Source organism: Salvia splendens, chromosome 12 (genome assembly GCF_004379255.2).
Source record: "Salvia splendens isolate huo1 chromosome 12, SspV2, whole genome shotgun sequence".
Classification (NCBI taxonomy): domain Eukaryota; kingdom Viridiplantae; phylum Streptophyta; class Magnoliopsida; order Lamiales; family Lamiaceae; genus Salvia; species Salvia splendens.
Genome location: NC_056043.1, coordinates 8,469,160 through 8,494,274, shown reverse-complemented (window position 1 = coordinate 8,494,274; position 25,115 = coordinate 8,469,160). Strand labels below are relative to the sequence as shown.

At 41.6% G+C, this 25,115-nt stretch overlaps 1 protein-coding gene, 1 long non-coding RNA gene and 1 pseudogene across 4 annotated transcripts; 2 read left to right on the top strand and 1 right to left on the bottom strand.

The window, feature by feature from the left end:
* Positions 1-1,319: 1,319 nt before the first annotated feature.
* Positions 1,320-3,866, top strand: LOC121759356 (probable proteasome inhibitor). 2 transcript variants are annotated; one of them, XR_006041648.1, is made up of 9 exons: positions 1,320-1,643; positions 1,800-1,971; positions 2,069-2,215; positions 2,474-2,557; positions 2,946-3,023; positions 3,121-3,152; positions 3,235-3,298; positions 3,394-3,541; positions 3,615-3,866. XR_006041648.1 is itself a non-coding variant. In XM_042154911.1 (9 exons), exons 1-9 carry the CDS (start codon positions 1,469-1,471, stop codon positions 3,685-3,687), a joined length of 903 nt encoding a protein of 300 aa, XP_042010845.1. In that variant the 5' UTR covers positions 1,320-1,468; the 3' UTR covers positions 3,688-3,866. The 2 variants fall into 2 exon arrangements, 1 of the variants encoding a protein (XP_042010845.1); XM_042154911.1 differs by having other exon boundaries at positions 3,394-3,471.
* Positions 3,867-12,235: 8,369 nt separating this feature from the next.
* On the bottom strand, positions 12,236-22,112 carry LOC121758698. Of its 2 annotated transcripts, XR_006041538.1 has the most exons (5): positions 21,838-22,112; positions 20,996-21,051; positions 19,033-19,781; positions 13,097-13,157; positions 12,236-12,501 (listed from the first exon to the last, which is right to left on the bottom strand). It is a non-coding gene; the product is annotated as an uncharacterized LOC121758698 (long non-coding RNA). The 2 variants fall into 2 exon arrangements; XR_006041537.1 differs by lacking the exons at positions 12,236-12,501; positions 13,097-13,157 and adding an exon at positions 18,607-18,743.
* A 1,191-nt stretch (positions 22,113-23,303) lies between these two features.
* Positions 23,304-24,754, top strand: LOC121757488 (annotated as a pseudogene).
* Positions 24,755-25,115: the final 361 nt, after the last annotated feature.

Sequence of the window (25,115 nt, the reverse complement as noted above, 5' to 3'; positions counted from 1 at the left end):
GAGCACGTCTATCGCCCCAGTTTTGATTTTGCTACTGCTGCTTCGCACACATCGACCCCAGCGGAGATGCAGTTCACTGGGTTTGAAACCTTCTCCTTAGAGGAGTTGGGACTAGATCTCGGGGATGCGGACACTCCCATTCAAACGGGGGGAGTAGGGCGGGGTCGGGGTGCGCCCAACAAGAAGAAGGGGAAGAGGGTGGTCGGCGAGTCATCGCAGCCAGCTGGTGACGGCAGCTCGGCACGGAGGAAGTGGACGGACGCGGAGAACGTCGCGGTGTCCAAGGCGTGGGTGAGTGTTTGTGATGATCCCCTCGCCTCGAACAATCAGAGGATCGTCAACTTGTGAGCTAAGATAGCAGCAGCCTACAAGGCATTTTGCCCGGAGGGGTGGGACCGAATCCGGCAAGGGGTCTCCCGATTTTCGGGCTTGTACACCAACACCCTCCGAATGCAGTCCATTGGTCAAACTGACGAGGACTGCAGGAGGATAGCGGAGAAAGAGTTCCCCGTGCCCGGGCTTTACAAGGAGTTCACCTACTGGAATTGCTACCTGGTGCTAATGGACTCCGAGAAGTTTCGGGCAGGAGTCGATGCTGGCTGGCCGAAGAAGCAGCGCCTGAACTATACCGGTGATTACGCCGGCGGCAGCAGCGGCGGTTCCCACGACCTCCCCGAAGATGCTCAGGAGATCCCGTCCCCTCCCGCGTTTACTCGCCGAACTCGCCCGGTTGGTCTAAGGCGGGCGCAACGGGCTCGCCAGAGGTCCGAGGAGGTCCAGTCGCCATCCCCCACTGTTGGCATCCCGACAGCCGACCTCGTCTTCTTGGTGCGTCAACAAACGCGGGCTCAGATGTGTAAGGTCATATCTGACTGGAAGAATGCCACTGACCCCGAGGAGAAGAGTTTTTTTCAGGCACTGCTCGTGAGTATGCGAGCCGATTGACTGCCACCGCGGCACAGGTGGGGGGCTCAGACGCGGGCGCAGATAGCGCAGATTTGGAGGTCCCGGATAGAGGCGACAACGGCGACGACGAAGAGGCGTGAGGCGGAGGCGGGGGGCTCGTGCGTGGAGTAGGAGTTTTTTTTTAAAGTAATGTAATTTTTTTTAATGTATTTTTTTTTAATTAATGTACTTTTTAAAATTTTAATATTATTATTGAAGACTATTGCTTATCCAGTTGCTTGTACTGATGATGTGGCCGGACGAGTTTTAGTGCTGATGATAGTTAAGAGATGAAGTAAAAAAGTACTGTGGGACCAATGAATAGTAATTTAAGAGACGGTTAAGGGACGGATAAGACGGTTAAGGGACGGATAAGTGAGATGGCCTCACCCATGCCCACCAGCTTTCCTCGCCGCCACGCCCACCGCCCTGCCTCGATAAATAGGTGAAGAAGAAAGAAAGTAGGCGAAGTATTTAGCATCAACACCCAAAATCTACAGAGTAGCAGTACGAAACCCAGATTATGGCTACTGAGCAGTCGATTTTGGCGGTGATACGGGCGGCGCGGCCACAATTCCGCACCGCCTTTGATAAGGCAGCGTACGCCGTCCACGCGTCCTTTGTTGCCACCGGATACGTCCTCCACGCCACCGGTCCTCCTGCTTTCGCCGACGACGCTCTTTCCGTATCCTGCAAAGGTAATTTACGCTAATTTCACTATTTTAGGGTTTTTCCGATCTCTCATAAATTGAGAACGCGCTACATTGTTGAGTCGTCGTTTTGGATTTGGAATGGTATTTCTCCAAATTTAATATGTTGAATTTGTTTTATGCTGCGGATGTGATTTCGTGCAGATGAAGTTGGGATGGATGGTTGGAACGATGTCGAACATAATTATGCGTTCGTATACTCGAACCCGGAGAAGGGTTCGAAAAAGGTGCTCGTGAAGTGCCTTGTGATGAATGATAAATTGATCGTTGATGTTCTCAAGGAAGGAGGCTCCGAGCCTCTGCATCTTGAACTGGAGTAAGTTGAATAAGTATAAGAGCTTTCATAGTATTATCTTTGCTTACATATAAAGGGTTTTTCGAGGCGGTCGACTCACTAGTATATCGGTTTGTAGTGCTGGTGAATATGTCCGAGAGGATGCCGGGAGCAATTATGGTTCGCAGTTCAAGAATTTGGGGAAGCTGGTGGAAAATGTTAACAAGGAAATTTTAAACAAACTGGATGCTGCGTCGGCTTCTAGCTCGTCAGCGAAAAGCTCTAGGTACTTATTTATGTTGGTTGATCGTTGCTCTTTACTTGGTTCTAATGTAACTGTGGTAGTGGCCATGCCAGAGCGTTGCTCATTTCATGTGTGCTACACTTGGTATTTGTAATAGATGGTTGAATTCTGTTTGTCTGGTGGTTGTTGGTATATGCATTCCTTTTGTGCTGTTTTGCTTTCTCTGCATAATCTTACTTTAGTTTATTTCAGGCCTCTTGTATCCATTTCTTAAGTTGCTTTGTTATGTGAACTGTATAGTACAGAGGCAAGTATAAGAGAAGAAAGAGATCGGCTCAGGGTAGGACCTGACACAGAAGACCCTTACACGCCCTTACATCCTGGGTAATTTTCCTGGTCCACTTTCTTAGGCGTTCTAGCCTATATGATGTTCGGTGGTAGGATATTTGATACGCACTTTGGTTAACTCACACAGTCACTTTCCCATATATCTTTGAATGATCTGAATTACATACTTTAGATCCTGCAGTGGACATTTGCATTATTCTTAAAGACCATATATAAGTGACTCTCATGAGGCTACAGTAAATGTACTCCACAGCAATAAGTAGTTACGTATTTTACTTTATAAGGGGTTCCATGTTATGTACTTTAGGTCAACCACTTTTACTTTTCATTTGCTTCAGTAGCAAGATGAAACTGAATGCACTCTAAAATGATAAATTTGATGTTGGTTACAATACTTACTACACTTGCGCATATCACTATGCAGATACGTTGTTCCACCAATTCCTGGTTTTGGCGGCAGTGACCTCTTTCCTGGCCCAGGGGCTGGAATGTACCCATCCAGGTTTGACTATTCATTGGTATATTGATATACTTTCGAGTTCTAATGCATGAAAATGAGTTGTGCATTTATTGGTAACATTCATTCCAACTTCTTGTAGGGGTGATTTTGGAGGTGGAAGCATGTTGGTGGGTACGTGTGTCTGGTGTCAACTGCAAGTCTGATCGAAAATAGCTTATTTTGCTGTCTTTAACTTTTCATCATTTGTTTGCAGGTCCTGATGATCCGAGGTTCTTTGGGGATCGAACTCGTGGCCCTGGATTTCCTGGTGGTCTACCGTGAGTGTTGTCTCTCTCTCTTTCTTTCTCTCTCTTTCTGTGACAGAAAGTATTATGTATTCTTTGATGTGCTAATACGTGTATCTTCTGAACAGAGGTGTACCCCCTGGTGCCCGCTTTGATCCCTATGGACCTCCTAATGTACCTGGATTTGAGCCTGGTCGATTTGCCAGGTAGTTTACACTGACTTCGTTGTCTAGTTGAGTAATGAGTCGAACTGTCCATGACTATATTTTACCGTAGGTAAAATTTTTTCCTCCCTTGACAATTAAATACTAGTGTAATATGTGACACAATTGAACATGAATGTATCCAGAAATCCACCAAGATCTGGAGGAGGATTACATCCAGACTTGGAGCACTTCCATAACGGCTCGGATTTTATATAGGACCAACCAGGCAAACATGTCATTTCTGCTTTAATCACTTTAGTTTTTGTTTTACCGTTTAAATTTGAAGCATGATGCCATATGTGGTATAGTATATAGCAATAAAATGGGTGCTTTTTGTTTAGTTGGTATTGTTTCTAGACACCAGTATAATAAACATTTTCTTCTCTTGTTTGGTAGACTTGATTTTTAATTTTGTTGTTCCCATTTATTTTCTACGTTGGTGCTTCATGGAGAGTGAAAGCTGAGGGCCATTTTTCAAGATTTTGGCTTTTAAATAACCGTTCTCTATCCTTTATTCTTGTATTGATTTAGTGGAAAAATAGGATTTTTACCAAATTTTAAGAGGTAGTATTCGTACTTATTTACTTTATGAAGATATTACTAGTATTTTATACTATTATATTATTTTTATTTTTTAGGTAGACTATGGCGGCCACATGCTATTTTGAATGAGTTATTTGTCTATAGATATGCATTTCTCTTGAAAAAGTTTTAAATCCAAATACATGAATTTTAAGAGCACCCGCAACGCGGGCTGCCGGCGTTCCGCGTTTCGTGCCGGCGGAACGAAACCGGCGCGCGACGCGTTGCGGGGATGCGTTCCGTCGCCGTGTCGTGCCCATGCCGTTGCGGGTGCCGTCGTCGCGACACGCGGCACGGCCTGTGCTGCCACGCGCTTCGGCGACGTGGCTCGCCCCTGCGTCGTGCGTGACGCCCACTCGCCGGCCCGCGAGTGGGCGTCGTCACGTGCTGACGCAATAAATCTTTTTTTAAAAAAAATCGATTTTATAATTTTTTTAAACGGTAATATGACCGTTTAATTTTTACCGTTTTTTCTTTTTTTTAAATTTTTTTTTTAAATTTTTTACTCTATAAATACTCCTAATTCATCATCATTTCACACACAACTAAACATCTATTCTTCCTAAATCACCTTCATTTCCTCTTCAATTTTCATCTAACATCTCATCAAAAAATGTCCGGCGACGGCAACTCCGGCGGTGGCGGCTCCGGCGGGTGGGATCTTAACACGTTTACCGATTGGGGGACCATGTACAAAACACTTGGTGGTTCCAGTACGTCGACGCCGGGCACGACGGGTTCGGCGACGCCAGGTGGGTGCCAACCACCCACTTTCGACGTGGATGCATACGCTCGACCCTCCGCCCCGCGGTATTCGCAGGGATTATCCCAGATTCGGGAGGATTTCCCCGTTGAACCCAGTCTGGGAGGAGGCCGAGGCGGGCGAGGAGGAGGAGGAGGATCTAGGCCGGCATCCGTACAACAACAATGAGACGATGGCGGTGTACAACGTCTGGATCACCGTCTCGTATGATCCCATTGTCGGGAATCAATAAGCCCACAAGCGCTTCTGGGAAAAGGTCACCGAGGTCTACCACCAGATTAAGCCGAAAGGCTTCCGGAAGCGCACATATACAATGCTCTGCTCTCACTTTGGCCGAGTCGACAAACAGGTCAAAAAATTTTGCGGCATCTACTCGACCGAAGCGGCGCACTACCAAAGCGGAGCTTCGGGAGCCGACATTCTGAGGGCGGCTTTGAGCATCTACAACCAGGACACCGGCAAACAATTTAGATTTGTTGATGTTTGGCAGGCTGACAAGGACGAGGAACGGTGGGCCGGCGGTGTCCGCTCCAGCTCGGGCTCAACCTCGAATCGCACAAAGCACACGACGAGTGGCCAATACTTGTCTGGTGACACCGGTGAGGGCAGCGGCGGACAAGAGGGTGCACCTTCGGAGTTTGCGGGTACGGCCGGCGATGACGGGGGATCCAGCCGTCGGCCGCAAGGGACGAAGGCGGCGAAGGCGGCTAGAGCGAGGAAGAGCCGAGGTGAATCAAGCCAGGCGGGCTCGGGGGAGGCTCGAACACCCTTATGGTGGTGTACATGACCGCCACAATAGCGGACACTTCCCGCTTCTCACCCTCCCAATACGCGACCTAATGGAACGGAATTGTGCATATGGCAGCACAACTTGGCCTTTCGACTCCCCTGCCGTCGGAGTAGTTTTTTATTTTATTTAAATTTGTATTTTAAATTATGCAACGTTTAATTTTTTAGGATTTTAATTGTGTGTTTTTTATTTTTTAGAATTTTAAGTTGTAATTTTTTTTATGCTGTGTGTTTGTTAATGAAGTGTGTTTGTTTTAATTGAATTGAGTTGAAAATAAAAATAAAAAATGAAATTGAATGAATAGTAATTTAAGGAACAGTTAAGAAACGGATAAGGAACAGAGGGTTGCAGGTTCCGTTTCTTAGTTAAGGAATGGAGTTAAAAAGTACAGTGGGGCCCGTAATAATAGTTTAAGGAACGGTGGGGAAACAGCGTAGTGAATGCCCTTATTCATCTGACTTTTTCTTAAAAGAAACTAGGAGTGAAAATAAATAACCATAATCTCCAAAGAAAAATAAAAATCTCTGTTTTCTTTAAATAATTGCATGACTTTGTCCGGTACAGTACTCCCTCCGTCCCTGAAAGTTTGTCCCATTTTACTATTTCTTCCCTCCGTCCCTGAAAGTTTGTCCCATTTTGCTATTTCTGTCCGTCTCATATTCCACTAACTCATTTCTACTCACATTTTATTATAAAACTAATATATAAAAGTAGGTCTCACATTCCATAAATCTTTTTAATTCACTTTTTATTACATTTCTTAAAATTCATACTGGACAATATTTGGGGGACGGAGGGAGTATTTGTAGCATGAATACATAAACTTTGTTAGACAATAAATTTGAAAAATTAATACTCCGTTAAAAGTTAATAACATCAAAATGATTCCATTTTAATGCTCATAAATTCTACACTATGGTGCTACTATAAAAATTTTGTGAGACAAAAATTTTAAAATGGTCTATATTTTGAATTTGGTGTAAATGGTTGGAGTAAAAATTTTGCGAGACAAATTTAAAAATGGTGTATAAACTTAAAAATAAATTTGAGTTTGAATTTGACGAAAGTGGTTGGAGATGGTAAAAGTTTGAAAAGAAAAACAAATTCAAGAGCAATCCCATGTCGCCCGTAAATGAGCCTATATAGTTGGACTATGGAGATTCTTTAACAACATTAATCCGTTTACCCCTTTTTTAAAACTCCCTGGTACAAATTTTGTTAAACACATTCTATTAGAATGAAGGAATCATCACTAATTGGAGTTCCAGTTAATTAGATATATATCGAGTTAAAAAAATTGAAAAGATACTATTTTTAGGATTCAATTTATTGACGTGGACTTTTCCACACATTTTACATAAAATATCTAACGATTTCATAAGAATTTTAAACACGACTCCCTTCGTTCCCTCATAGTTGAGAGCATCCTCATCGCTGCTCGATGAGGCGGACCGCATCCGTGCCGACGGCGCAACACACCCATGTCCGTCGCTGTGCTCGTGCCGACGGCACGCCGCTACTCGATATATCGAGCACGTCCGTGCCGCTGAGCAGGGCGACGTGGCAGCATTCTATTGGCCAACGACAATGCCGTTGGCTTTTTTTCTATATATTTTTTAAAGTTCGAATTTAATTTAAAAATCATTTTTAAATTAAAAAATATTTTCCCACTTCCCAATATATTATATCCGTTTTCTCTCCACTTTTACTTTATTTTTCATTTTTTTCCCCAAAATTCACATTTTTCATCTATAAATACCCTCATTTCCACACAAAAAATTTCACACTACACTATACAATTATCATCTAAATTTCTCATCAATTCTCAATCTTTCACTCTTGCAAAAAAAATGTCTGGCTCCGGCGATCACCAATCCAACTCCCACGGATGGAACCACGAATGGTTCAGCCCAATACCATTCCCTCATCCGGATACGGAATTCTCGCCCCCTCCTTAAACCCAAGGTTCTCAAATTCCGAGTGGCTACGGCCTTATCCAGTGGATGAGCAAGATGCCACCGATGGGCGATATGGGTGGCCACCCGTACAAGGATCGGGAGGGAGTGGCGGCTCCCAAACTCCAGAGGACAACCCCAGCTCTCCTCCTCCTCTTCCTCGTAGTGTTCCTACTCATAGTCGTGGCGGTGACCCTCACATTCGCACCACGTACACTCCGCCGGAGATGGAGAAGATGTTCAAAGCCTATTTGGAAATATCCAAAGATCCGGAAACCGACACGAACCAAACCGGGGAAAGGTTTTGGTGGCGCGTCTCTTGCCGGTACAATGCCAACTGACCGGAGGGAACCATAGAGCGCAACGAGAGTATGGTGCGCAATGCCATCTTCAGAGCCAACGAAGAAATCCAAAAGTTTCAGGGATATTACCTCCAGGAACAGTAGTCGACGAGGAGCAGCACGAGCGGGGCCAACATCATCACGGCCACCATGTCGACCTACCAATCCATGCATTACAAACCATTCAAGCACCTCAGCGCTTGGCAGCAAGTGCGTAGAAATCCGAAGTATAGGAGAGGCTTATCATCCTCCTCCAGCAAACGTTCGAGGTCGTTATCCATATCCGACGGCGGCTCCGATGAGGTGGCTAGCCAGCTTGTCGGAGCTAACTTGGGTAGCCCCGACGCCGGCCCGAGCAGTTCCCAACGCCCGCCGCAAGGAAGGAAGAACGCGACGGTCAACCGTCGTCGCGCCGCGACTCCATCCGCTCCCGCTCCCTTTGTGCCACCTCAACCCCTCACCAACTCGTTGTGGACCCTTTTGACTCAACTCAATTTGGCCGATAAGTCTCGGATGACTCCCGAGCAACTTGATTCACATCTGGCAATGATACGGGGTCTCCGAAAAACATTAGGGATAGGGCCAGAGGACTAGTCTTCCACGGGGGTATTTTTAATTATGTAATTTTTAATTTGTAGGATTTTAATTATGTAATTTTTATTTTTTAGGATTTTAAGTATGTAATTTTTATTTTTTAGGATTTAATTATGTAATTTTTATATTTTTTAAATTTGTAATAGTAGTTCGAGTATTTTTAATGTATTTTTATATTGTAGAAATGATTTTAGTAATTGAAGTATTTAAATTAAATAATGGAATGGTGAGACCTTTGAGCATGTCCTCGTGGAAGAGTATGGATGTGGGTCTTGTGCTCTTGGGGAAGAGCAGGGAGTAAAAAATTAATAAATGTGGGTCCAGGCCCATATCCATGCTCTTTGGCAAGAGCATGGATGTGGATGCTTTGAGGCGAAACTTTTCGACATGAAGTTTAAAAAAGGAATGTTGAGTGTGTTAAATAAATAGATATAATAAGAAAGAGAAAAAGGCAGAGAGAATAAAATAAAAAGTGAATAAAGTAGAGAAAATAAAATAAGAGAGAGTAAAACAAGAAAAAGAAAAAAGTTACTATATATAAAAATGACTCAAGTATGAAGGAACGTCCCAAAATGGAAAAAATGACTCTACTATGAGGTAACTTAGGAAGTAACATTTATTCAGGGTGCTTCAGCCACCCTTGTTTATACCGGTCTTGTTTCTGCCAGTGTATAAAATTATTATAATATCGTTGTATTTAAAAAAGCAGGATTATCTTATTTGTACAGAAAAATCTCCATTGCAAAATCAAATTATGAAATTCAATAATATATCGGGGATACTCAAATAAAACATTTCTTTCCCATGTACGTAATCTGAACCATTAACTGTTTATGATCTATGGCTATAATTTAGAAATTGTACTGTCACACAGATGAATTAATGTGATATATGTATTATAGTTTTTTTATGATTCGAGAAGAGGAAAATCGACGTGATCTCATTTATATTAGAGATTCCAACAAGTTCTACTTCTATCTCTTTCTTTAAGTCCATATGTTACCCCACGCGACTAAACTAATGATCGGTGTGCTTTTGTTGTAGAAGATGCGAGGGAAACATACTTCCCATCTTAAGTTTAACTACTCCATTTATCCCATTAAAAATAACCCACTTTCCTTTTTGGTTTGTCTCAATTAGATGACTCATTACTTAAAAATGACATCACCTTTATCTCTACTTCATTCCATCTCTCTTACTTTCCTTTCTCCATTTAACACACAAAATAAAGTTGCATAAAATCCCGTGCCGCCCAAGGAATGGGTCATCTTCCTTGGGACGGAGGGGGTACTTGTGAGTGCATGATTCCAAGGTGATATACGAGTTAGTAATGAAAGTGCACTAATAAACCTTACTTGATTTGATTGCGTTAAGTCATGCTTAATCTATATCTTTCATGTTTTGAGGCAATTACGACGTCTAGTTCTTATGCAATCTGTGCGTCTATATTTGTTTCTTTTGTGTTTTGTTTGAGGACAAACAAAGATGTAAGTTTGGGGGAGTAGATACGCTCGGATTTTGCACTGTTTTAAGGCCATTATTTGGTCCATTTTTAGTGTCAAACTTGCATTACATGTCCATTATTTACATATTTTATCTATTTTGGTATTTTGACGTGTTTTGTGAGAAATGTGCGAATTAGAGCCTAAAAGATAGCAAAAAGTCGAAGATGGAAATATGGAGTATTCGAGTCGTCCAGTGGTCCGCTGCAACTTTGCCAGTGACCGCTGGCCGCCAACGACCGCTAAATAGGTAGCAATCCACTTCGGAAAAGTTAAGCTGAAAAGAGGAACACGCCCAGCGACCGCTCCGGAAGATCCATAGCTACGGGATGATTGCTAGCGACCGCTGAAACAAAGTGCAGCGACCGCTGATCAAGAGACAGAGGCTACGGACCAATGTGTAGCGATCGCTGAACAACGTGCACCGATCCGCTGGGAAAACGCGGCACACAGATTTGTCCTACTTTCTCTCCAAGATTTATCATGCTGTGCTGAATAATTGTCATATTATGGGGCACAAAATGGAAGGCTATAAATACCCCCTCAAGCTTCATCAATAGGATTTTGAGAGTTCTTCCATTGTTCATGAACATTAAAGGCATTTGAAGAAGAATTCAAGAGAAGATCAAGGCTGCAAGATTCAACCTTTGGGATCTATCATTTTAGTTATTATGTTTTCTTGTTTTTCCCTACAAACTACGTTTTTAGATTATTCTATTATGTGTAACTAAATTCATAGAATTCTAGGGATGTGTTAGTAACGACTTTGGTTATACGATTTCTATTTATTTAATATCCGCTTTGTTCATTACTTTGCTTCTATTCTAAGTGTTGAATAATTACTTCACGTTTTAGTGACACATTCTGTGATGATGCATTGACTTGCAACATAATTGTGAGAGGAGGTTTGCGAGTTAGAAGAACTTAGTTGACGTTACAATTAGCTTCCCTTAAAACGACACTGTTAATTGAGAGCGAGAACATTAGGAGTCTTAGGAGCTTTTAGGAGTTACAAATCTAGGATTTACACCCCTAGTGTCTGTAATCCACTTTGTGCCGCATGGACAATATATTTGTGTCTTGTTCTAGTGAAGTATGAACTATGCTAGGGTGTTGTAGTTGGAATTTGTATAACAACAACTGTGAAAGCACATCCCTGGAATTCCCTCTCTCATCTGATTAATCTCTGTGTTTTATCTGCATTAGTTATTTGCTCTTGTTTTTACAACTTTTATTTCCAAAAATCCAAAACCTTTTGTTTTTCCTAATAGTAAAAGACTCTTAGTAGAAGGTAGACAGTCTGTGATAGTTTTCCATGTATTCGATATCCGGTACTGACCATTAGCTATACTATTTCTGCCTTGTATACTTGCAAGTAGTTGTAGTGCTAATAAAAAGTGCATCAGCATAGTGAATTTTTTTCTTTATTTCGATCCTGGTAAAGATCCGCTTTTTTTTAAATCAGACTCATTTTAACGTGGAATTGGAATTATGATTCTTTTATTAAGCTATGAAATTTAAAATGTGGAATTGGTGGAATTGGAATTTTATTCCATATCAATATATTTTAGTGGTACTGAACAACAAAATTGAAATTCGAGTCTCCAATTCGAATTCCTAGCCTCGAAGTGAAGTATGGACAATATAGTTGTGACTCATTCTAGTGAAGTATGAACCGTGCTAGGGTGTTGTAGTTGGCATTTGTAAAACCATAAATGTGAAAGCACATCCTCAGAATTCCCTTATCTCATCTGCATTCTCTCTGTGATTTATTTGCAATCGTTGTTTTCTTTGCTTTTTACAAGTTTTTATTTTCAAAAATCCAAAACCTTTTGTTTCTCCAAATAGTAAAAGAAGCTTATTAGAAGATAGCCAATTTGTGTTCGTTTTCCCTGTGTTCGATAACAACCCTAGTGTCTATAATCCAATTTGTGTTCGATATCCGGTATGTATACTTGCAGGATTATTTAGTGCTAATAAAAAGTGTATCAGTTTCCCAAACGACGACACACGTTTCCCAAACGACGGTCGTACTTGCTAGCCGTCATTTTGAGTGACAAGATGTAAGATTCTTGCTATTTTTGGTATATTGAATGATTAATTTGCCAACTTTCCCATTTTAGTAAGAAGTCTGTAACTCTTGTGTAATAGTTTGCTCCCTTTGAAACATAGAATTATCCATGTAAAACCATGTTGTCACACCCAACCTCCTATGACGTATACACATAAAATACATAAATCCAAAATTTAAAATAAATAATCCACGTGTCAACTACGTAAAACACATATATTAATAAGTTCAAAAACCAACATTTATTAGATACATATTTTAAAACATTCTGAACAGTAGTGAGACCCTCTCACCACTCTATATACTATACATTTATCTATATGGAAAAATGATGGGGAGGAGAAGGTTGCCAAAACGCGTCAGCCGCCGAACCTGATAACACGTGCAGTTCCTACGACCCACGTCAACCAAAACCTCACTGATATCTTATTCCTGGAAATAATAGTGATTTATATGAGCCACCACTCAGTGTATATCAATCATACATTTAATTCCATAGCCAAAGATCAACATATTCTTTAACCCATATATAAAACAATAATCCACAAATATTAAAAATAATTCCATATACATATGCATATGCCACTCTATTCAGTTTATTATTGTGTGACAAATCAAGCCCGGTATCTTCCCGGGATTCCTCTATGACCCGAAGGTCCCTCTGGATTTGGACTCATAGGTCCCTCTGTATTTGACCCGAAGGTCGCTCTGTAATTGGACTCATAGGTCCCTCTGTATTGGACTCGTAAGTCCCTCTAAACTTTCAGATCCAATACAAGACTAAAATTTCAGATACAGTACAAGGCTGTCACAGATCCTCTTTAATCCAATGATTCAAAATAATTTCAAAAGCATGTGTAAACATATCAATTGCAACAATTAACTCTCAGCATCATATTTCACCATTGATATCAAGTAACATAATCATACCAGAGTTACATCATATAGTCCAATTATTCACTTTATTTAAACACCAAGCAAATAAGCACAAAAAACATGTAAAATTAAAAATATGATTTATACACACCTTTATGATAAGTAATCTAGTCGGGCACTTGTTCCTCCTTCTCTATCCACGACACTTGATGCTATATAATAAATGCACATTTAAATTAGCTTCATATATTTCTACATGATTAAGGCTTATAATTAGCTATATACACTAACTACTGTACAACTATATTCCCACATATGTACGCAAATATACCTTCCCTTATATATATATATAGGGGAGCTTTAATATCCTATTCATCCCTTAGATTTAAGTTCCTTCTAAATCTGGGTCGTTAGATTAGATGAATCAAGGGACCGGATGGACTCTTTTTTTTAATCTCGTGTTGCATTATAGGGAGGATTCTGTGTATTATGAGGGTAAACTAGTAAAAATACAAAATTGAAACCGTCAAAAACGGAAGGTGCGAAATTTAAGCGGGTATTGATACACCCTCCCATCTACTCATACTCTCTCATTCCATACGTCAGACTTCCTCTCCACTCTTCTGCATTCCGTCTCCCCATCTTCCACAAATCTTCCAACCCCAGCCGCCACCACCTTTGGCGTCGTTTTCACCGTCCCACTCGCACTCCGGTAGCGCGCCTTTTAATTGTTCACGGCGTCGACAAGGTACGGCTTAAACAAGTGATCTTGTTGATTATTTGCAACCGGTAGCCGACGGTAGAGCCCGACTAGTAGTCGATTTCATCATTTTTAAACACGAAAATCAATGATTTTAACATCGACTTGGTTGCGACCTTTCGAAATCAAAAATTGGCAGTCGTTTTGGTTAGGGTTTTCTCTTACTCCGAAAACAGACAATTTTTTTGTTTAAAATGATGGATTCGGGGATCTGATTTGTTGTTTTTATAACAGATTTACAATAACAAAAAGAGGTCGTCCGTCGCGATCTCTATCAACATAGGCTGCAGGTAACCAACCAATTTGATTGAGTGTATAATTACCTCAGTAATTCGACATCAATTAGGCTTGCATTGTGCATTCATCTACAGATCTGGTAAATGGCTGGATGGGTAATTGCAAAACTGGTTTGTGCATTATTTATTTGCTTTGATACATGATTAAATCTGGGCGTACACATTATCAATCGTGTGGTTTTACCTTTGTAAATGATTTTATACATGGGAGATTAACTCAGTGAAATATCAATGTGTGCATTAGTTGATTAAAAATTTACATTATTTATGTTCTGGGATGCATTATTTGTCAACTATTTTGCATTATGTGTCTGCTTACTGTCTGGTGTGGGAAAATTGGCGAATGAAATATAAATATGTGCATTATTTGATTGAGGCTGTGCATTATGTATCAAGTAGTTGTCATTTTTTGCAATATAGTATGCATTATGAGAATTATTGTGTATATGGGTGAATTGCTGCTTACCATAACTCAAAGGTTTGCATGTGCATTATGTGTTTGCTTTGATACATGATTAAATATGGGCGTACACAATATCAATCGTGTGGTTTTACCTTTTTAAGTGTCTTATACATGGGAGATTAACTCAGTGAAGTATCAATGTGCGCATTAGTTGATTAAAAATTTACATTATTTATGTTCTGGGATGCATTATTTGTCAAGTATTTTGCATTATGTGTGTGCTTATTAGCTAGTGTGGGAAAATTGGTGAATGGAATATAAATATGTGCATTATTTGACTGAGGTTGTGCATTATGTATCAAGTAGTTGTCATTATTTGCAATGTAGTAGGCATTATGAGAATTATTTTGTGTATGGGTGAATTACTGCTTACCGTAACTCAAAGGTTTGCATGTACATTATTTGTTTGAAACTGTACATTATTCATTTGGTACTGTACATTATTTATTTGGTACTGTACATTAGTTGCCATTTATTATGCAATATTCGACTGACTCTACCCATTTTGTCTGTAGTAGTATATATTATTTACCTTGTATTATACATTATATGATTTTAAGTGTACATGGTTGAAAGGGTAGTAAACGGAGTTGAAAAAATGCTTTATTTTCATTCCCTTGTGCATTATTTTAATGAATATGTGCATTCTATAATTAGTATTATGCTTTATTCTGTTTGTAATAATAAAATTATGATGTTTTATGTTGATGATTCCATATCATAGAAGCAGCTACGACTGGAAATCGACGAAGCGGTCGATGATGTTATTCCAGTAGCTCTACCACAAAATTTTAGGGAACGATTGGCCGAGGCAGGCCCAAGTACGGCTCCAGAACAGGGTGAGCAGAAGAAAGCCAGAGGAAGAAAGGTCGACCATCTTTATTGTCGATGAACCCCATCTGAATTCCTCAACTGCTTGAAAACGTTGACTCCAAGACAGAAGGTAGCCGTTTCAGAAATTGGCTTCGGTGCGATACTGCATTTCGACATAAAGGAGATTCCTGGTTATCTGGCCTACTGGTGTTGAACGCCCTCAATCTAGCACGATACCAGATACAGCTGACGGGGGGTGAGAGCCTGACCCTCGACAAGGAAGACGTCCATTTGACATTGGGGTTTCTGAGAGGGCCGACACCAATCTCAAGGTCGGTCGACAAACAGACCACCTTCACCTTCAACGACATGGTTGCTGAAAAGGGGGTTTTAAAATGACCCCAAAGGACATAGCTCAGCTCATGATGGTAGAAGTTGACGGTGGGGAAGAGTTCAAGAATCTCTTTATATTCCTCCTCGAGAATGTTGTAACTGAGACTCCCAGCGACGGCAACTGCAAGCCAAAGATTATTCATTTCATTGGCGATGTTGATGAGATAAGGAACATGAATTGGTGCGGTTACGTCCTCTCCGTGCTCGAGGCCACTCACCCCAGCTGGGCAAACGGCCAAAGCAGTTCAGTGGTGGTGCCATTTACGTTAATGTGGTTAATATTTTGCATTATACCTCTATATATCATGCGTTATGTTTATATTAATTTACATTACTGACCAGTTACATTCTGTGGTTAATAATATCATTGTGCTTATGTGGACCGCGTGGTTCACATCCGGAGGCGCGTCATCCGTGCCTGACCGACAATGAAGGGGTGGACAGTAGAGACCCTGAGGCAACGGGAGGACGCTGAGCACGACCAATTCGGCACCGGGGGGTTAGAGGCCCGGGTAGAGAAGGTGAGATTTCTGGAGGAAGAGGAAAGAAGAAGGCTGGCAACGGTGACTGGAGAAGAAGGATCATCTACAAGCCGGCATAGAGCGAAGCGGATAAGAGACAAGTTCATCGCTTCAAGGTTACCGATGGCCAACGCAATCTCGACGTGAGTCGATGATTTTAAGAGTATACTTGTGGAGCTGCTGGACGATTATTGCTTCCGAGTGAGGAGTCAGATTGGTAGAAAATTGTTGGGAATGGAAGATCGGGATGTGGTGGAAGATCAAGAGATCGTGACAACGCTTACACAGGCAAGGGACGACGAAGAGGAGTACAGTCAGGATTGGATTGAGGAGATGGAAAAGATGATGGCCGCGTATGACAAGAAGAAGACCATCAACACCAGCTTTGAAAGGTCGTCCTTTGTTTTGGATGGATTCGACTGCCCTGACCCGTTTGCTACACAACAAACACATGAGGCAGGGGTCAGCGGTGTAGCAAACGGGTCAGGGCAGTCGAATTCATCCAAAACAAAGGACGGCCTTGCAAAGCTGGTGTTGATGGTATTCTTCTTATCATACGCGGCCATCATCTTTTCCATCTCCTCAATCCAATCCTGACTGTACTCCTCTTCGCCGTCCCTTGCCTGCGTAAGCATTGTCACGATCTCTTGATCTTCCACCACATCCCGATCTTCCATTCCCAACAATTTTCTACCAATCTGACTCCCCACTCGGAAGCAATCATCGTCCAGCAGCTCCATAGGTATACTCTTGAAATCATCGACCCACGTCGAGATTGCGTGGGCCATCGGTAAGCTTGAAGCGATGAACTTGTCTCTTATTCGCTTCGCTCTATGCCGGCTTGTAGATGATCCTTCTCCTCCAGTCACCGTTGCTAGCCTTCTTCTTTCCTATTCCTCCAGAAATCTTTCCTTTTCTACCCGGGCCTCTAACCTCCTGGTGCCGAATTGGTCGCGCTCAGCGTCCTCCCGTTGCCTCAGGGTCTCTGCTGTCAACCCCTTCATTGTCGGCCAGGCACGGATGACGCGCCTCCGGATGTGAACCACGCGGTCCACATAAGCACACTGATATTATTAACCACAGAATGTAACTGGTCAGTAATGCAAATTAATATAAACAAAATGCATGATATATAGAGGTATAATGCAATATATTAACCACATTAACGTAAATGACACCACCACTGAACTGATGCTACAATTGACATATCTACATGACTGCAACATTAAAGGGTAAATAATGTAACCATCTATATGTATAGTGAATTTTAAAGTGGCAGACACAGGATTTCATTTTGGTTAATCTAAGCAATGCATGCAAATAATCATGTACTGTAGTTTTTTATTCACTTACCACTAGGAAATGTATAGGTTCGGTGAATGACACACTTTGGCCGTTTGCCCAGCTGGGGTGAGTGGCCTCGAGCATGGAGATGACGCTGAGCGCGACCAATTCGGCACCGGGGGCTTAGAGGCCCGGGTAGAGAAGGTGAGATTTCTGGAGGAAGAGGAAAGAAGAAGGCTGGCAACGGTGACTGGAGGAGAAGGATCATCTACAAGCCGGCATAGAGCGAAGCGGATAAGAGACAAGTTCATCGATTCAAGGTTACCGATGGCCCACGCAATCTCGACGTGGGTCGATGATTTCAAGAGTATACCTGTGGAGCTGCTGGACGATTATTGCTTCTGAGTGAGGAGTCAGATTGGTAGAAAATTGTTGGGAATGGAAGATCGGGATGTGGTGGAAGATCAAGAGATCGTGACAACGCTTACACAGGCAAGGGACGACGAAGAGGAGTACAGTCAGGATTGGATTGAGGAGATGGAAAAGATGATGGCCGCGTATGACAAGAAGAAGACCATGAACACCAGCTTTGCACGGTCGTCCTTTGTTTTGGATGGATTCGACTGCCCTGACCCGTTTGCTACACAACAAACACATGAGGCAGGGGTCAGCGGTGTAGCAAACGGGTCAGGGCAGTCGAATTCATCCAAAACAAAGGACGGCCTTGCAAAGCTGGTGTTGATGGTATTCTTCTTATCATACGCGGCCATCATCTTTTCCATCTCCTCAATCCAATCCTGACTGTACTCCTCTTCGCCGTCCCTTGCCTGTGTAAGCATTGTCACGATCTCTTGATCTTCCACCACATCCCGATCTTCCATTCCCAACAATTTTCTACCAATCTGACTCCCCACTCGGAAGCAATCATCGTCCAGCAGCTCCATAGGTATACTCTTGAAATCATCGACCCACGTCGAGATTGCGTGGGCCATCGGTAAGCTTGAAGCGATGAACTTGTCTCTTATCCGCTTCGCTCTATGCCGGCTTGTAGATGATCCTTCTCCTCCAGTCACCGTTGCCAGCCTTCTTCTTTCCTATTCCTCCAGAAATCTTTCCTTTTCTACCCGGGCCTCTAACCTCCTGGTGCCGAATTGGTCGCGCTCAGCGTCCTCTCGTTGCCTCAGGGTCTCTGTTGTCCACCCCTTCATTGTCGGCCAGGCACGGATGACGCGCCTCCGGATGTGAACCACGCGGTCCACATAAGCACACTGATATTATTAACCACAGAATGTAACTGGTCAATAATGCAAATTAATATAAACAAAATGCATGATATATAGAGGTATAATGCAAAATATTAACCACATTAACGTAAATGACACCACCACTGAACTGATGCTACAATTGACATATCTACATGACTGCAACATTAAAGGGTAAATAATGTAACCATCTATATGTATAGTGAATTTTAAAGTGGCAGACACAGGATTTCATTTTGGTTAATCTAAGCAATGCATGCAAATAATCATGTACTGTAGTTTTTTATTCACTTACCACCAGGAAATGTATAGGTTCGGTGAATGACACACTTTGGCCGTTTGCCCAGCTGGGGTGAGTGGCCTCGAGCACGGAGAGGACGTAATCTCACCAATTCATGTTCCTTATCTCATCAACATCGTCGATGAAATGACGAATCTTTGGCTTGCAGTTGCCGTCGCTGGGAGTCTCAGTTACAACATTCTCGAGGAGGAACATAAAGAGCTTCTTGAACTCTTCCCCACCGTCAACTTCCACCATCATGAGCTGAGCTATGTCCTTTGGGGTCATTTTAAAACGACCCTTCTGACACCTTTCAGCAACCATGTCGTTGAAGGCGAAGGTGGTCTGTTTGTCGAACGGCCTTGAGATTGGTGTCGGCCCTCTCGGAAACCCCCAACGTCAAATGGACGTTTTCCTCGTCGAGGGTCAGGCTCTCACCCCCCGTCAGCTGTATCTGGTATCGTGCTAGATTAAGGGCGTTGAACACTTAGTAGGCCAAATAACCAGGAATCTCCTTTAGGTCGAAATGCAGTATCGCACCGAAGTCAATTTCTGAAACAACTACCTTCTGTCTTGGAGTCAACGTTTTCAAGCAGTTGAGGAATTCAGATGGTCGACCTTTCTTCCTCTGGCTTTCTTCTGCTCACCCTGTTCTGGAGCCGTACTTGGGCCTGCCTCGGCCAATCGTTCCCTAAATTTTTGTGGTAGGGCTACTGGAATAACATCATCGACTACTTCGTCGATTTCCAGTCATAGCTGCTTCTCTGATATGGAATCATCAACATAAAACATCAGAATTTTATTATTACAAACAAAATAAAGCATAATATGTGCTTTATAATGCATAATACTAATTACAGAATGCACATATTCATTAAAATAATGCACAAGGGAATGAAAATAAAGCATTTTTTTCAACTCCGCTTACTATCCTTTCAACCATGTACACATAAAATCTTATAATGAATAATACAAGGTAAATAATATATACTACTACAGACAAAATGGGTAGAGTCAGTCGAATATTGCATAATAAATGACAACTAATGTACAGTACCAAATAAATAATGTACAGTACCAAATGAATAATGTACAGTTTCAAACAAATAATGTACATGCAAACCTTTGAGTTACGGTAAGCAGCAATTCACCCATACACAAAATAATTCTCATACTGCCTACTACATTGCAAATAATGACAACTGCTTGATACATAATGCACAGCCTCAGTCAAATAATGCACATATTTATATTCCATTCACCAATTTTCCCACACCAGCCAGTAAGCAGACACATAATGCAAAATACTTGACAAATAATGCATCCCAGAACATAAATAATGTAAATTTTTAATCAACTAATGCGCACATTGATACTTCACTGAGTTAATCTCCCATGTATAAGAGCACTTAAAAAGGTAAAATCACACGATTGATATTGTGTACGCCCAGATTTAATCATGTATCAAAGTAAACACATAATGCACATGCAAACATTTGAGTTATGATAAGCAGCAATTCACCCATATACACAATAATTCTCATAATGCATACTATATTGCAAAAAATGACAACTACTTGATACATAATGCACAGCCTCAATCAAATAATGCACATATTTATATTTCATTGGCCAATTTTCCCACACCAGACATTAAGCAGACACATAATGCAAAATAGTTGACAAATAATGCATCCCAGAACATAAATAATGTAAAATTTTAATCAACTAATGCGCATATTGATACTTTACTGAGTTAATCTCCCATGTATAAAAGCATTTACAAAGGTAAAACCACACGATTGATAATGTGTACGCCCAGATTTAATCATGTATCAAAGCAAATAAATAATGCACAAACCAGTTTTGCAATTACCCATCCAGCCATTTACTAGATCTGTAGATGAATGCACAATGCAAGCCTAATTGATGTCGAACTACTGAGGTAATTATACACTCAATCAAATTGATTGATTACCTGCAGCCTATGTTGATTGAGATCGCGACGGACGACCTCTTTTTGTCATTGTAAATCTGTCATAAAAACAACAAATCAGATCCCCGAATCCATCATTTTAAACCAAAAAAATTGTCTGTTTTCGGAGTAAGAGAAAACCCTAACCAAAATGACTACCAATTTTTGATTTCGAAAGGTCGTAACCAAGTCGATGTTAAAATCATTGTTTTTCGTGTTTAAAACTGATGAAATCAACTACATGTCGGGCTCTACCGTCGGCTACCGGTTGCAAATAATCAACGAGATCACTTGCTTAAGCCCTACCTTGTCGACGTCGTGAACAATTAAAACGCGCGCTACCGGAGTGCTAGTGGGACGGTAAAAACGACGCCAGAGGTGGTGGCAGCTGGGGTTGGAAGATTTGTGGAAGATGGGGAGACGGAATGCAGAAGAGAGGAGAGGAAGTCTGACGTTTGGAATGAGAGAGAATGAGTAGATGGAAGGGTGTATCAATACCCGCTTAAATTTTGCACCTTCCGTTTCTGGCGGTTTCAATTTTGTATTTTTACTAGTTTACCCTTATAATGCACAGAATCCTCCCTATAATGCAACACAAGATAAATAAAAAAAGAGTCCATCCGGTCCCTTGATTAATCTAATCTAACGACCCAGATTTAGAAGGAACTTAAATCCCAACAAGCACTCCACGTAAACACTTCCAAATCCTTAGTTCAAGCGTGTTCATTATTTCTTCAAGATTTAACCTTTTATGCGTAGAATAGGAAAAACCCTTAGCCCTCTTGAATCACAAATGTATGGAGTCACTTAATTAAGAAAATGACTAAGGATGAAAAGAACCTTACCTCGGCCAGAGTTTCTGTACTCCGTCAGCGGCAGCGGCGACGACGGGGAGCAGCCGACTTCTGGCTGGGACTGAGGGAGGCCGAGAGAGAGAGGGACGGTTGGATGGAGAGTTTGGGAGACAGATAAACGAGAGGGAGGCAGATCGATCGGCGTCCGGCGTCGCTCGCCGGCGACGCCAAGACTAGCCGGGAGAAAGGGGACGAGAGAGGGAGATAGACGTGAGATGTGAGGGAAGGGAGAAAGAGGCGCCTACCTCTACTTGATCCTTGGAGACTTTTTTTTAGGGTTCCACTTAGTTTTAGGTGTTGGGCTTCCCTCTGGGCCAATTAAATTCTTTTCTTGTGTGGTCTCTTAATAGTTTTAATGTGGGCCGAATTTTAGAGAAGAAAGGAGAAATTTGGGCCCTCACTAATTATAGCTTTGGGCTCGAAGTGAGGAATGAATCTTTTATTTAATTTTCCTAAATTTTAATTAGAGAACCGCAAGCTTTGACCGAACGGATTTCCTTGTAATAAATCTCGAACGTAGGATGCACATCCCCTTTAGGATCCATCCTTGCATATAACTTTTATTAAAAGTTATAGATGGAAACTAAGCATAAAAAGGGGAAAAAATATATTGATATACTTGCCATATTCGATCTTTTCCTTATTGGAATTGTAAAGGAGGGTTTATAAATTGAAACACAAGGTATTATTAGGGGTGGGTAGGTATGGTATACCTTACCGAAACTACCATACCGTATACCTTACCGTAAATACGGTATGCGAAAAAATCATACCTTTACCTTACCAAAGTTTTCGGTATACCGAACTTCGGTATACCTTATTTTCGGTATGACGAATTTCCATACCGATACCGTACCGAAGTTCGGTATACCATACCGAAGTTCGGTATACCTGACTTTCAACATCAATTAAAATAGAAAATTAGAGTTTTTAGAATAGTATTTATATTTTATAATATTAAAAATAAATTAAATATAATTTATTCATAATTATATTTATATTTCACAATAGATTTTTTAATTTAAAAATATATAAAATATATTTTATATATAATTGTGCTTATATTTTTGTGGTATATACCTTAGTTTACGGTATATACCTTAATTTACGGTATATACCGAATTTCGGTATGCAGCGGTATACCGCGGTATTTGAAAATCCATACCGTTACCTTACCGAAATTTTTCGGTAAGGTATCATACCGTACCGAAAGTCACGGTATACCAAAAATTCGGTATTTTCGATATTTTTTCGGTACGATAAGGCCGGTATTTCGGTATTTCGGTATTTTTCCCCAGCCCTAGGTATTATAATCAGTACGCATCTTCTCCTCCGTTCGCATTGAAACTTCTTTCTCCTCCGCGATTTTGAGTAGTTTTTTTTCAATTTGCGATTGATTTGATCGTTCGAAAAATTTCTACTCCATTTGTTTTTCGCTGATCGAATCGAATCGAACCATGGTGGAGTTCGATAATGCGGCTAATTCAGTGCCTCCTTATATGAAACGGGCAGGGTTTAAGCCGTCGAAGCCTGAGGATTTTGGGGATGGAGGGGCGTTTCCTGAGATTCATTACGCGTAGTATCTATTTGGGATTGGGAGGATTGATTATGCAAATTCTTTGAGTCAGGGTGAGAATGCGAAGAAGATTGTGTATTATCAGCACTCGGATCTTGTTCCAGTGTTTGCCTAGGATGTTGCGAAGGAGGATGGAATGGATCTTGATGAGAAGCAGATGGAGATTGATGAGACAACACAGCAAACCAGGGCTGCATTAGAGCAGATTGTGAATGTTAGGTTGAGTGCTTCACAGCCAAAAAAATGTTCCTAAATCGTCTGCGGAATCTACGTTCATCAGGTATAAGCCGTCTCAGCAGTCGGCATGTGCTAAAGGGAGAATCATTCGCGTGGTGGGAATGGCGGTAGATCCTTTGGAGCCTCCCAAGTTCAAGCACAAGAGAATTCCGAGAGGTTCGGGTTCTCCACCAGTCCCAGTTATGCATTCTCCCCCTCGTCCCGTGACTGTGAAGGACCAGCAGGAGTGGAAAATCCCACCTAGCATATCTAACTGGAAGAATTCTAAAGGCTATGTGATTCCTCTCGACAAACGGATGGCTGCTGATGGCAGTGGGCTGCAGGAGGTTCGGATTAGTGATAATAATGCTATGTTATCCGAGGCTCTGTACGTTGGAGAACAGAAAGCTAGAGAGGCTGTTGCAGCACGTTCAAAGGTTCAAAGGGAGATGGTGATGAAGGAGAAGAAATATATGGAACTACGGGTGTTGGCACAGAAGGCTAGAATTAAGAAAAGTGGAGTAGCTTCTTCTGATGATGGTTATATGATTGTGGTGTGTGAAAGGGATATAGAGATGGCCACAAGGAAACAGAAGAAGATAAAGAGGAAAGATTGACAGGGAAAATATTCGGCAAAGAGAGAGAGTGAGGGAAAGAAGACTGGAGGCAAAAGATGGTGGCAAGGGGAAGAAGTGGAAGATAAGCCGGGATAGAGACCGCGATATCAGTGAGAAAGTGGCTCTTGGGATGGCCAACACTGGTGCAGGAGGGGGTGAAGTTATGTATGATCAGAGGCTCTTCAACCAGGAGAAAGGGATGGATTCTGGTTTTGGTTTTGGCACGGACGACGCTTACAACATCTACGACAAGGGCCTGTTTACTGCTCAATCTGCTTTGAATGACCGTGATGATGAGATGTATGGTGGTGCCGATGAACAGCTTGATAAGATAAAATGCGTCAAGGTTGACAGGGCATTCACAGGTACATCCGAGAGGTCTGGCCCAAGAGACATGCCTGTTGAGTTTGACAAGGAGCAAGATCCCTTTGGTCTAGACGAATTCTTGAAGGAGGTCAAGATGAAGGCGAGTGCTGGATCAGACAAAGATCTACCTTGAGGAGGTAGATTACCTTTACCTTATGTCCAAGCTTGAAAGCTTCTTTTGACCAAACCCTCTCTTTATACGACTGTTTTGCTGCTGCTTGTTTGCTCATATTAGTATTTGTGTTTTGATTATCCTTGATCAAGTGTATTGGTAATTTTGTTGCCACTATCAAAGTTGTCATTTTCTCTAGTCCATTTAAATTGCTTTGCTATGAAGCATTACCCTAGTTCTAATTGCCTCTCATGTTTCAAGAATTTATAATCCTAGAATTCAAATCAAGATACAATCTTTCCTCCAACATCAATTCATAATAATTATGTCAACCAGCCACAAAATCAAACTTTGACAAGAACAAACAAGAATCGCCATTCAT

Excerpts from the sequence above, each read along its gene's own strand:
- LOC121759356 (XM_042154911.1), top strand. The coding sequence starts at position 1,469 with ATGGCTACTGAGCAGTCGATTTTGGCGGTGATACGGGCGGCGCGGCCA. Across the intron at positions 1,644-1,799 it reads TCTTTCCGTATCCTGCAAAG|ATGAAGTTGGGATGGATGGT; the intron begins GTAATTTACGCT and ends GATTTCGTGCAG. Across the intron at positions 3,472-3,614 it reads GAGCCTGGTCGATTTGCCAG|AAATCCACCAAGATCTGGAG; the intron begins GTAGTTTACACT and ends GAATGTATCCAG.